Source organism: Arachis ipaensis, chromosome B3 (assembly GCF_059453495.1).
Source record: "Arachis ipaensis isolate K30076 ecotype BB chromosome B3, ASM5945349v1, whole genome shotgun sequence".
NCBI lineage: Eukaryota > Viridiplantae > Streptophyta > Magnoliopsida > Fabales > Fabaceae > Arachis > Arachis ipaensis.
In genome coordinates this window covers 59,497,536-59,509,754 of record NC_142438.1, presented here as the reverse complement: position 1 = coordinate 59,509,754, position 12,219 = coordinate 59,497,536, and the positions used below count along the sequence as shown (strand labels likewise).

The following is a 12,219-nucleotide window of genomic DNA, read 5'->3' as shown; positions in this document are numbered from 1 at the left end:
TAAGATTCAGCAATTTAATTCCCTGCTTTCTTTAATTTCATGCAATTTACATTCTGCAAGTTACAAATCACTCAACCAACACTTGATTCGCTTGACTAAATCAACCACTAAACTAAAATTGCTCAATCCTTCAATCCCTGTGGGATCGACCTCACTCCCGTGAGTTTTTATTACTTGATACGACCCGGTACACTTGCCGGTTAGTTTTGTGATGTTTTGTGAGAGATTCGTTTTTCACCAAAATATCTCATCAATATCAATGCCCCATTGGTTGAACGGCCAACTAACCTCGGAACAGTGTAGGAGTTCGACCGGGAGATGTGTAATCAGACTGTGTTTTTGGCAATTGTTACAGCTTTTAACTTTTGCTTGACAATCTTGTCGTATCGTCGGCCAATATAATCTAGTTCTGAGGATATTTGAATACAGACTTCGGGCTCCGAGGTGTGTTCCACAGATCCCTTCATGTGCCTCAGCAAGTGCAAGCTTGGCTTCTGTTCTGTAAACACATTTAAGCAATGGACGAGAGAATCCCCGTCTATATCGGCAATTATTATAAATTGTAAAAAATGAGGCTTGTCGGCGGAAGTGTCGAGCATTTTCGACGTCGCCTGGCAAGATCCCTGTTTGGAGATACTGTATGTATGGAGATCTCCAATCTGCTTCCTGTGTTACACTTAAGACTTGTGTTAGTTCAATGCTTGGCTTAAGTAGTGTTGACTGATAAAGTGATGATCTATTTGGTTGAGTGCTGGCGAGTTTAGACAGAATGTTAGCTCGGCCATTACTCTCCCTTGGTATGTGCTGTATTTCATATTTAGAAAATTTTGAAAGTAAATTTTGTATGACATCCAGGTATTTAGAAAGCAAAGGGTCCTTAACTTGGTATAAGTTGTTTACCTGTTGGACGATAAGCAAGGAGTCGCAATATACCTTAAGTTCGGTGATGTTTAGGTCGGCCGCGAGTCTAAGGCCAGCAATTAGCGCTTCATACTCACTTTGATTGTTGCTAGCTTTAAATGAGAAGTTGAGGGAATGTTCGATGACGTTGCCACGGCCATCGTCAAGTATGATACATGCCCCACACCCTTGCGGGTTGGAGGATCCGTCGACGTATAAAGACCATTCGATGTAGTCTTCAGTTGTAATTGGTACTGAGAATTCGGTAATGAAGTCGGCCAAAAACTGGGATTTAATGGATGCTCGTCCTTCGTACGTGATATCGAATTCTGATAGCTCCACCAACCATTTTACTAGCCGGCCAGCCAGCTCAGGTTTTTGCAGGACTTGCCGTAGAGGTTGATCTGTTCGAACATGGATTTCATGGCTCTGAAAGTATGGTCGGAGTCTTCTGGCTGAGAAGACAAGAGCGAGGGCTAGTTTCTCAATGCTCAGGTAACGAAGCTCGGCATTCTGTAAGGTTTTGCTGGTAAAATAGATCGAGAATTATTTCTTTTCTCTTTCTGCAACAAGGGCGGAGCTTATAGCCCAGTTAGTGACAGATAAATATAAGAATAATGGCTCTCCTTGTAGGGGGGTTTGTAAAATTGGTGGTTTTGAAAGAGTTTCTTTGATAGTTGTAAATGCTTGTTCACATTCATCAGACCATTGAAAAGCTTTTTTGTTTTTTAAAGTTTGGAAAAAACATGAGGATTTAGAAGCTAGGCAAGGTAAAAATCTAGAAAGTGCAGCAAGTCTCCCTGTTAACCGTTGGACTTCCTTGATGGTGTGGGGACTTGTCATGTCTAAAATAGCTCGACATTTTTCTGGATTTGCCTCAATACCTCGGCTAGTGAGCATGAAGCCGAGGAATTTACCGCTTTGAACACCAAATGCACACTTTTCGGGATTTAACTGCATGTATTTTCTTAGCTGTCCGAAGATTTCTGTGAGGTCATCAAGGTGATTTTTGCCGACCTTTGTCTTGGCGACCATATCGTCGACGTAGACTTCAATATTTCTGCCGATTTGTTTGGCGAAGATTTTGTCCATTAGACGTTGATATGTTGTACCTGCATTCTTAAGACCAAATGGCATGACCTTATAACAATAGTTTCCATATTCAGTAATAAAGGCTGTCTTATTTTGATCGGATGGATGCATTTGGATCTGGTTATAACCAAAATATGCATCCATAAAGCTGAGTTTTTCAAAACCAGAGCCATTATCAACTAAACAATCAATAGAGGGTAGAAGGTAGCAATCTTTGGGGCATGCTTTGTTGAGATCGGTGAAATCAACACACATGCCCCATTTACCGTTATGTTTTTTAACCATGACGACGTTCGCCAACCATGTTGTGAATCTGATTTCTCGGATGAAGCCGGCATTGATGAGCTTCTTGGTTTCTTCTAGTGAAGCCTGTTTTCGGTCGTGGCCGATATTTCTCTTTTTTTGTGCTATAGGTCAGACAGATGGATCTAACGCTAACTTGTGTGATATGATAGATGGGTCGATGCCTGGCATATCAGCTGGGGTCCAAGCAAACAAGTCGGCATGTTGTTGTAAGAATACTTGGAATGATGATTTTTCTTCTGAGGATAATGTTGAGCCGACGTATGTGAATTTGTCCGTGTTTTCTGTGAAATAGATTTTTATTAGGTCTTCTTTTGGGGTTGGCCTTTCTAGTGTTCCTGCTCTGGGATCAAGGTCGGCCAGCATGTGTTGGTCTTTCATGTTGCTGATATTGTGGATCTGGGCTTTTGTGTTACGGTTAGGTCTTTTGAGACTATTGTTGTAGCACTCCCTGGCTTCTCGGGCATCACTATGATTGGTTGCAATTGTGTTGTCCTGCAAAGGGAACTTAACACAAAGATGAATTGTAGATACTATAGCGCCGAACCTATTTAAGAAAGGTCGGCCAAGTATTAAATTATAGGGACTGAAGCAATCAACAACTAAGTATTGAATGTCTGAAGTTCTTGACGAGGAAAACTTACCGAGTGTGGTTTGTAACAACACAGAGCCCATAACCGGGACTCGCTCACCTAAGAATCCTACCAAGTCACCACTGGAAGGTTGGATGACGTTATTGCTTAGTTTCATTTTCTGGAATGTTGAGTAAAAGAGAACGTCGGCGCTGCTGCCTGGGTCGAGCAACACCTTTTTAACCAGGAGATCTCCGAGCTGTAGGGAGATTACGACGGGATCATCCAGATTTGCTATGCTGTTGTCATGATCGGTTGTCTGGAATGTTATCTGCAGAGATGTTGGCAGCGGCTGCTGTTGATTTTGATCGACGTTGATGGAAAGTATAGCTCGGTAAGATCTTTTTCTTGCCAAGCTTGTGGCTCTGCCACCTGCAAAACCTCCGGAAATACAGTTAATTGTACGTGTTGGTAGGTCAGGATGGCTATTGTTCGGTCGGTCCCTATCTCGGCCATGTTGTGTAACCGAGCTTTGGTCTCTGGAAGGAGGTGTTCGCCGCTGCATGTGGCCGCTGATGTATTTGTCTAGGTGACTCTGCCGAGCTAGTCGCTCCAGTAGGTCTTTGGCGATGACGCAGTCGTCGGTATTGTGTCCATGCTTCTGGTGGAAGGAGCAGTATTTTGATCGGTCAGTGCCTTTTGAATCTGGGTAATTGCCAGCTTTTCTTGGTGGCTTGATTAGTTTCGAATTCAAGATCTCATTGATGATATCATCGCGCTTGGTGTTGAATTTGGTTTAGGTCTCATATCGTGGAATTGGTTTGAAATTCTTCTTGCTGTCCCGTGTTTTGTCGTCGTCTCTATAGTGAGGCTTTTCTACTTTCCGAGCTTGTCGGAGTTCTTCGATGTCGATCTGTCCTTTAGCTTTTTCATGGAACTCGGCCATAGTTTTTGGTTTGGCCACAACAATAGTTTCCTGGAATTTTCCTGGTCGTAATCCGCTTTTTATGGCGTGTAGTTCCACCTCGGGGTGGAGGTTGGGTATACTCATGGCTATCTTTGTGAAGCGCGTCATGTAGTCCTTGAGGCTTTCGTGCTGGCGTTGCTTGACTGTGTTCAGGTAATCGGAGTCATGTAGGTAGATGGCTGATCCAGCGAAGTGCTCCTCAAAGGGTTTTGATATGTCTCGAAATCGAGAAATAGAACCTGCAGGCAAAGAACAAAACCAATCAAGTGCAGGACCGTCTAAGTAAGATGGAAAACAACGACATAAAACTTTATCAGATGCACCGTTTACTATCATTATGGAGGTGAATTTCTTAATGTATTTCTTCGGATCACCTAACCCATCATAGGGAGTTAGGGTGGTTGGCAGAGTAAACCTTCGGGGTAGCACGAAGTTCATCACCTCCGCCGTGAATGGTCCAAGGGAGCTTTCCTGATCGTCATTCTCTATGTCTCTCTGAGCTTCCTCATTATGTTCGGGTTGCTCCTCTTCCTGTCGAGCAGTGTCTGAGACATGTGTTGGCCCTGACTACTGCTCGACTTCTTCCGTCCGTTCTTGTCGGTCATTGTTTTTAGTTCTAGTGTTATTCAAGTTGGCAATTTGATTTGCCATTCTTTGGTTCTCCTCGGCCACGGCTTGCCGCAACTCGGTCACCATCCGGAGCAATTCGGATCGCGTGGGTGGAGGTTGTTCAGCCATGACTTCAAACGGGAACCTCGAGGCCGATGATATATGGAGAGGTCTATATTTTCGGCCCCACGGTGGGCGCCAATTGTTCTTGTATGGATACCTGGAGGGAGAGCTCAGTCTCTGGGAGTTGACGCCGAGCTATTACCTTCGGTGCCGATCTTTAAGCCTTGTGACAATCCGAGCTTTACTCCAAGAAGGTGTCCAATCGCGTAGAGCTTTGAGCAAGAAACCGGGGGGGGGGGGAGAGTGTACCTGCAAATGCACTCCGAAGCTTAAGTTAGTATTGAGAATTCAATGTGTCCTTTAGAATAGAAGATCATACCTTTTTATAGGTGATAATGTATAAATCGGTTATGTTCCTGTTTTATTGTCTGTATTAAAGAGCAATAATAAGGGTAAATGTCAGGTTGGACGTTTCATATTTGTGAAGCAGTCCGTTAAGCTGATTTGTAACGTCACTTTCTGATAAATGACATTGATTGCCGATTAGTAACTGTAATGATGATTAATGACTGCAATGCCGAACTATAATGCCGATTTTCTGAGTAATAATGTGAATAATGCCGAGTTATGAATGATAAGGCCGATTTATGATATTGGATTTGTAATGGCCGGACCAGAGACAATAAAAAATCTTCTTATTGTGTATAATAGATTGATTATTTAGTCCAATAAAGATAAAAAATAAAAACTATTTTACAAAAAAATCTCCATTAAGTTATTTCAGAAATAACCATCCAAACCCTAAATTATAAACAGTTTTCATCCCCAAATCACTCTTCCTCTCCAGCTGGCAGCCACTCCTGTAGCCCCCTTCCCCCGTCACCATCGTAGGATCGTCATCAAATAATCATCCGGCTACCTAATGAAATGACCATCCATCATTTGTTAATTGTATATACGTAAACTGAAACGAACAAAATAACCATCCAATTAAGAATTAAAATAATCTTCTATATACCTAGTGAATTGAACATCGAGCACATTTGCGGGGTGGAAAGAGTCGACGGTGACTAGATTGTGAAAGAGAGTAGAATTAAATCAAAAGTGTTAAAGAAGAGAGAAAAAAGAGCTAAAGATTTTGTATCTTCATTAATTGTGAATATGTGGATATACAACAATCAAAGCCATGAACCAACAAATTTTTTTCCATCTCTGCCATTGATTCTGTATCTTCATTGATTGTCGATATGTATAGCATGGAGCGATGCACGTATAAAATGATAGTCTCGTCTGTCCCCTCGTCTGTCGTGAATGAAGACGCTGGAACGGTGAAACCCGCTGGCTACTGGGGGCTGCACAGCCGGCGCGTTGGGAGTTGCGCGAATGACACAAATTAAAGTGCGCGACGGGGCTGCTTGGACATTCGCAGTGCGTAGAGCGGCGTCGGCTGGTGCTCTGGGCAGCAGCGTCGGCCGGTGCTCTGGCAGCGGCGGCTGATATTGCTGGCGGCAATGAACCAGTGAGAAGGGAAGAGACTGGGCGAGAAGAACATTCCTGAAGAAGTCACATCACATGCGGAGAAGGGAGAGTTTATGGTATACATAACTGCCGTTGTTGCAAATCCTTATTTTTTTAATTTAAAATTGAAAATTATTAAAAATTAATTAACTTAATTATCATCTGAATTTAATTTTTTTAACCCATATTATACACATTGTACACTAAACTCATTATCTCCGTGTACTTTCTCATTTATAATAATAGTATACAATTGTATATTTTATATGCTAATTAAATTGTTGTTAATTTAGTCTATTTTTTATTTAATTATATTTTTTATGCTAAATTATTTTTTTTCACAACTAGTATTGACTGTATATTTCTATTTATTGTTTGTGAGCTTTTGAGTGTCAATTAAATTAATGGAGATTACTAACGATTACTCAAAAATCGAAGCATCTAACACACGGTAGTCTATTTTGTCGTTGAAGGCCATGCAATCCAGATTTGCAAAGGGGGAAATCGATTGCTTATCACTACTTAACGAGATCAATAGTTTCAAAGAGTCCATCACCCGTGTGCAGCATACTACTGCAATATAATACAGGAACCCATGCCGAACAATAATAATGCCACCAATTAAAACCCTATAGAGAGATCAACCAACCTGTTATAACTACACGTAGCTCAGCTCTCAATGGGAGGTAGAGAATGCTTCCTGGGACGATGCGAAAAAGGCTTCACTCTGTGTCCTCCAACAACTTTCATGCCGATATTAACATGTTTGTTAATGAAGAAGATGACGAACCAAAGCGGGCCATGCATCGAAAGATCTCAAAAACAAATTTGCCCACGCAGACCCTAAGGGTTTCAAAACAAAACCAGCATACGATAGGAAGAGGAAGATAGATCTGCCACAGGCTTCTTCAACAGATTTAAAGCAAAGGCATCTAGTGCTTACAAACACACCCAATCAGCTCTAAGACACAGTAGTTCATATAGCCATATGGGGCTGATAAACTATATTTTGATGGTTTATTTTGTCTTAAATTTAGTGGATTTTATCAATTTTGTCCACATTTATCCAATAAAATAGTATAGTTTTATAAATTTCTCTTAATTGTGCTTAATAATTAAAAACATGTTTTTTAAGCTTTTAAATTGCTAAATTTAATTGATTTTGATTCCACACGATGTCTTAATGTGTTTGTTAGTGATCTCAGGTTTAGAAGGCAAGGATTGAATCAAAGAAGTTAAGAAAAAGCATGCAAGATGAAGGAATCATGAAAAAATAAGGATTTGGTGAATTCATCACCACGCGTACACGTGAGGGAGGATTCAGCCAGGCCATGAGTACGCGTGACATCCCGCGTATGCGTGACAAGCAGCACGTGACCAACTTAAAGAAATACGTTGGGGGCAATTTATGAGCTCATCCAGGCCCAAATACAACTCATTTCTGAAGTATTTCATGCAGTTCTCAAGGAGGAACAAGGGGAGAGAAATTAGGTTTAGTTTAGAACATGCTTTAAGTCATATTCTAGAGAGAGAAGCTCTCTCTTCTCTCTAGAAGTATGATAGATTTAGGTTAATCTCTTAGATTTAGGTTTTAATTCTTGTCTTTATTTAGTTTTCTTTATGATTTCTTGTTCTAGCATCTTACTTCTTTTAGTTTTATTTGTTCTTTCCAAATTTTGTTGTTGATGAACTCTTGTTAATTTTGATTTCTATTAATGCAATTTATGTTTTCATGTTATTGTTGCTTTCTTTAATTGTTGATTATTAATTTCTTACAATTGGTAGTCATAGATTTTTATATTTCTTGCTATTTTACCATGCTTTCTTTTTACACCTTCCAAATGTTTGATAAAATGCTTGGTTGAATTTTAGAGTAGATTTTTGTGCTCTTGGCTTGGATTGAGCAATTGGATATTCTTGAATTGTCAAATTCTTTTGTTGATTGGTGATTGAAGATTGCTAGTTGGCTTGAATTCCACTAAAGCTAGTCTTTGATTAGGACTTGTGGACTAGAGTTAATTTTGCTCACTTTACTTTCCTTTATTTGTTAGAGGTTAACTAAGTGAGGGCAATAGACATTTACCATCATAATTGAGGATGATAATGATGATAGAAATTCTAATTCTCACCCCCTTGCCAAGACCTTTCTTAGTTGTTAGCTTATTTTCTTGTTATTTACATTTCTTGTTTCTTATTATAAAATCTCCCAAAATTCTCATAACCAATAATATGCACACTTCCCTGCAATTCCTTGATAGACGACCCGAGGTTTAAATACTCTCGGTTTTTATTGGATTTAACTTAAGTGACAAACAAATTAAACTTTGATTGAGGGTTGATTGTTGGTTTGGATCTATACTTCGACGAGATTAATTTGTGAAAATTCTGAACCGACAATTTTCCTTTATCAAGTTTTTGGCGCCATTGCCGGGGAATTGCAAATGTGCGCTTGTTATTGGTTATTGTATATATGTTAATATTGTGAATAGTTGCTTTAGTTTCTTTGCTAGTTCTTGCTAGTTTTAGGACTTTGATTTTCATTGTTTCATATTAGTTTTGTCTTTATTTTCTCTTTCTACTATGAATTCTCACCCATTTGGCTACGATTTTAGTTCTAACTATGTTGTAGGAAATGGAAATTCCAATGAGTATATGCATCAAGGATGGGACAATCAAAAGTGGAAGGAACCTCAAACTTATAGACAACCTTCATGGCAACAACCTCCACCAATGTACTATGAGCATGAACCATCCCATGGTGCATATAAATCCAATGGATATGGTGGACCTCCTTGTGGTTATCAACCACAACCACCATATGTCTATGAACCCCCTCCTCAATATAGTCATCAACCACCATACTCACAAGCCCCGTACTACCAAGCACCTCCATATGATCCTAACCCATATCTATCATACCAACAACCTTATGAGCCATATGAAGAATACATAGATCCATACCAATTCCAACATCAATACTCCCAAGAACCACTAATTATATATATATATATATACCACCTCCGTATTCTCACCAATATGAACCACCTTCCTATTATGAACCCTTTCTCCCAAACAATAAACCCTCATATCCACTCCAAACCCTGACGGATGGCACTCTTATCTCAATTCTTCTAGAGCAAAGGAAGCTTTATACTATTTTTCAAGAGGTAGTAACAAATTTAGCCTTCCAACGCTTAGACACTCAAAGCACTCCTATGGCCACATGTGGAGACTCAAATGAAGAGCGTAGCATGAAAGAGAGATTAGAAATTTCGGTGAAAATGAGGAATGAGACTTTGTAGTACCTAGGATTTTCTAGGTTTTTTAGAATTTTTAGGGTTTTCTAGGATTTTTTCGGGTTTTCAAGGGTTATTTAGGGTACTAAGGGTTTTTAAGGTATTCTAGGATTTTCTAGGGTTTTTAGGATTTTCTATGGTTTTTAGGGTTTTCTAAAGTTTTTTAGAGTTTTCTTTAGTTTTTTAGGGTTTTCTAGGATTTTTAGGGTTGTCTAGGGTTTTTTAGGATTTTTAGTATTTTCTAGGGTTTTCTATGGTTTTTGGTGGATTTCTAGGATTTTTTAGGATTTTCCAGGGTTTTCCAGGGTTTTCTAGGATTTTCTAGGGTTTTTGAATTTTCTAGGGTGTGTAGGGTTTTCAAGGTTTTCTAGCGTTTTTTAGGGTTTTCTAGGGTTTTCAAGAGTTTTTTTAGGTACTTAGGGTTTTCTAGAATTTTGAGTTTTTTAGGGTTTTTAGGGTTTTCTAGAGTTTTTTAGAGTTTTCCTAGAAAATCCTAAAAAACCCTAAAAAACCAAGAAAAATCTTAGAAAATCCTAAAAACCATAAAAAAACCCTGGAAAACCTTAAAAAACTCTAGAAAACCCTAAAAACCATAGAAAAACCCTAAAAATCCTAGAAAATCCTAAGTATCCAAAAAAACCCTTGAAAACCTTAGAAAACTCTAAAAAACCCTAGAAAACCCTAAAAACCTTAGAAAATCCAAAAAATCCAAAAAAATCCCAAGAAAATCTAAAAAATCCCCTCAAAAAACCCTAGAAACCCCCTAAAAAACCCTAAAAATCCTAAAAACCCTAGAAAACCCTAAAAAACCTAAAAATCCTAGAAAACCCTAAAAAATCCTAGAAAATCATAAAAAACCAAATAAAACCCTAAAGAATCCTAAAAATCCTAAAAAACCCTAGAAAACACTAGAAACCCCTAAAAAATCCTAGAAAATCATAAAAAACAAAAAAAAATCGTAAAAATCTTAGAAAACCCTATAAACGGAAGAAAAACTTAGAAAACCCAACAAACTCTAGAAAACTCTAAAACACTCTAGAAAACCCTAAAAACTACAGAAAACCCTTGAAAACTCGAAAAAACCCTAGAAAACCCTAGAAAATCCTAAAAAGCCTAAAAACCCCTAGAAAACCCTAAGTACCCTAAAAAATCCTAAAAAATCCTAGAAACACTAAAAAATTCTAAAAATCCTAAAAAATCCTAGAAAACCCTAGAAAATCCTAGCAAACCCTAAAAAATCCTAGAAAACCCTAAAACCTCGAGAAAACCCTAAAAACCCAAAAGAACCCTAAAATCCCTAGAAAACTCTAAAAAACTCTAGAAAATCCTAAAAAACCCTAAAAACCCTAGAAAACCCTAAAAAACGCCAGAAATCCTAGAAAATTCTAAAAATTCTAAGTACCCTAAAAATCCTAAAAAACCCCTAAAAACCCTAGAAAATCCTAGAAAACCCTAAAAAATCTAGAAAACCCAAGAAAATCCTAAAATTTCTAGAAAACCCTAGAAAATCCTAGAAAATCCTAAAAAATCCAAAAATCCTAAGTACCCTAAAAACTTTAGAAAACCCTAAAAATCCTAAAAAACCATAGAAAACCTAAGTACCCTAAAAAATCCTAGAAAATCCTAAAAACCCTAAAAATCCTGAAAAACACTAGAAAATCCTAAAAAACTCTAGAAAACCCTAAAACCCCTAGAAAAACCCTAAAAATCCTAGAAAACCCTAAGTACCCAAAAAAATCCTTAAAAACTTTAAAAACCCTAGAAAACCCTAAAAACTCTAGAAAATCCAAAAAATCCTAGAAAATCCAAGAAAATTTAAAAAATCCCAAAAAACCCTAGAAATCCCGTAGAAAACCCTAGAAAACCCTAAAAATACTAGAAAACCCTAAAAAATCCTAGAAGATCATAAAAAACCAAATAAAACACTAAAGAATCCTAAGAATCCTAAAAAACCGAAAAAACACTAGAAACCCCAAAAAATCCTAGAAAACCATGAAAAATAAAAAAAATCTAGAAAATCGTAAAAATCCTAGAAAACCACAAAAATTCAAGAAAAACTTAGAAAACCCAACAAACTCTAGAAAACTCTAAAAAACTCTAGAAAACCCTAAAAACTACAGAAAACCCTTGAAAACTCGAAAAAACCCTAGAAAACTCTAGAAAATCCTAAAAAGCCTAAAAAGTCCTAGAAAATCCTAAGTACCCTAGAAAATCCTAAAAAATCCTAGAAACACTAAAAAATTCTAAAAAAAATCCTAAAAAATCCTAGAAAACCCTAGAAAATCCAAGCAAACACTAAAAAACCCTAGAAAATCCTAAAAACCCGAGAAAACCCTAGAAAACCCTAAAAATCCAAAAGAACCCTAAAATTCCTAGAAAACTCTAAAAAAAACTCTAGAAAACCCTAAAAAACCCTAGAAAATGCCAGAAATCCAGAAAATTCTAAAATTCCTAAGTACCTTAAAAACCCTAAAAAACCTAGAAAACCCAAGAAAATCCTAAAATTCCTAGAAAACCCTAGAAAATCCTAGAAAACTCTAAAAAACTCAAAAATCCTAAGTACCCTAAAAACCCTGAAAAAACCCTAGAAAACCCTAAGTACCCTAAAAAATCCTAGAAAATCCTAAAAACCCTGGAAAACCTTAAAAATACTAGAAAATCCTAAAAAACTCAAGAAAACCCTAAAGACCCTAAAAAATCCTAAAAATACAAGAAAACCCTAAAAAACTCTAGAAAATCCTAAAAATTCCTAGAAAACCGTACAAAATCCTAAAAACTCTAGAAAACCCTATAAATCCTAGAAAACCCTAAAAACCCTAGAAAACTCTAAAAAACTCTAAAAAATCCTAAAAATTTTGGAAAATCCTAGAAAACACTAGAAAATCTTAAAAAATCTTTA

At 37.7% G+C, this 12,219-nt stretch overlaps 1 protein-coding gene across 1 annotated transcript; it reads right to left on the bottom strand.

Moving 5' to 3' along the window:
- Nucleotides 1–234: 234 nt before the first annotated feature.
- LOC148570785 (uncharacterized) lies at nt 235–2,277 on the bottom strand. Its single transcript, XM_088507161.1, has 3 exons — nt 1,777–2,277; nt 901–1,413; nt 235–804 (listed from the first exon to the last, which is right to left on the bottom strand). Exons 1-3 carry the CDS (start codon nt 2,275–2,277, stop codon nt 235–237), a joined length of 1,584 nt encoding a protein of 527 aa, XP_088363287.1.
- Between the last annotated feature and the right edge of the window lie 9,942 nt (nt 2,278–12,219).

Bases quoted from the DNA above. Each gene is read 5' to 3' on its own strand.
- LOC148570785 (XM_088507161.1), bottom strand. From the start codon at position 2,277: ATGGTTAAAAAACATAACGGTAAATGGGGCATGTGTGTTGATTTCACC. The intron at 1,414-1,776 runs GCAAATCCAGAA...AAAACCTTACAG, and splicing joins TCACTAGCCGAGGTATTGAG to AATGCCGAGCTTCGTTACCT. The intron at 805-900 runs GTAAACAACTTA...TATGAAATACAG, and splicing joins CCTTGCTTATCGTCCAACAG to CACATACCAAGGGAGAGTAA.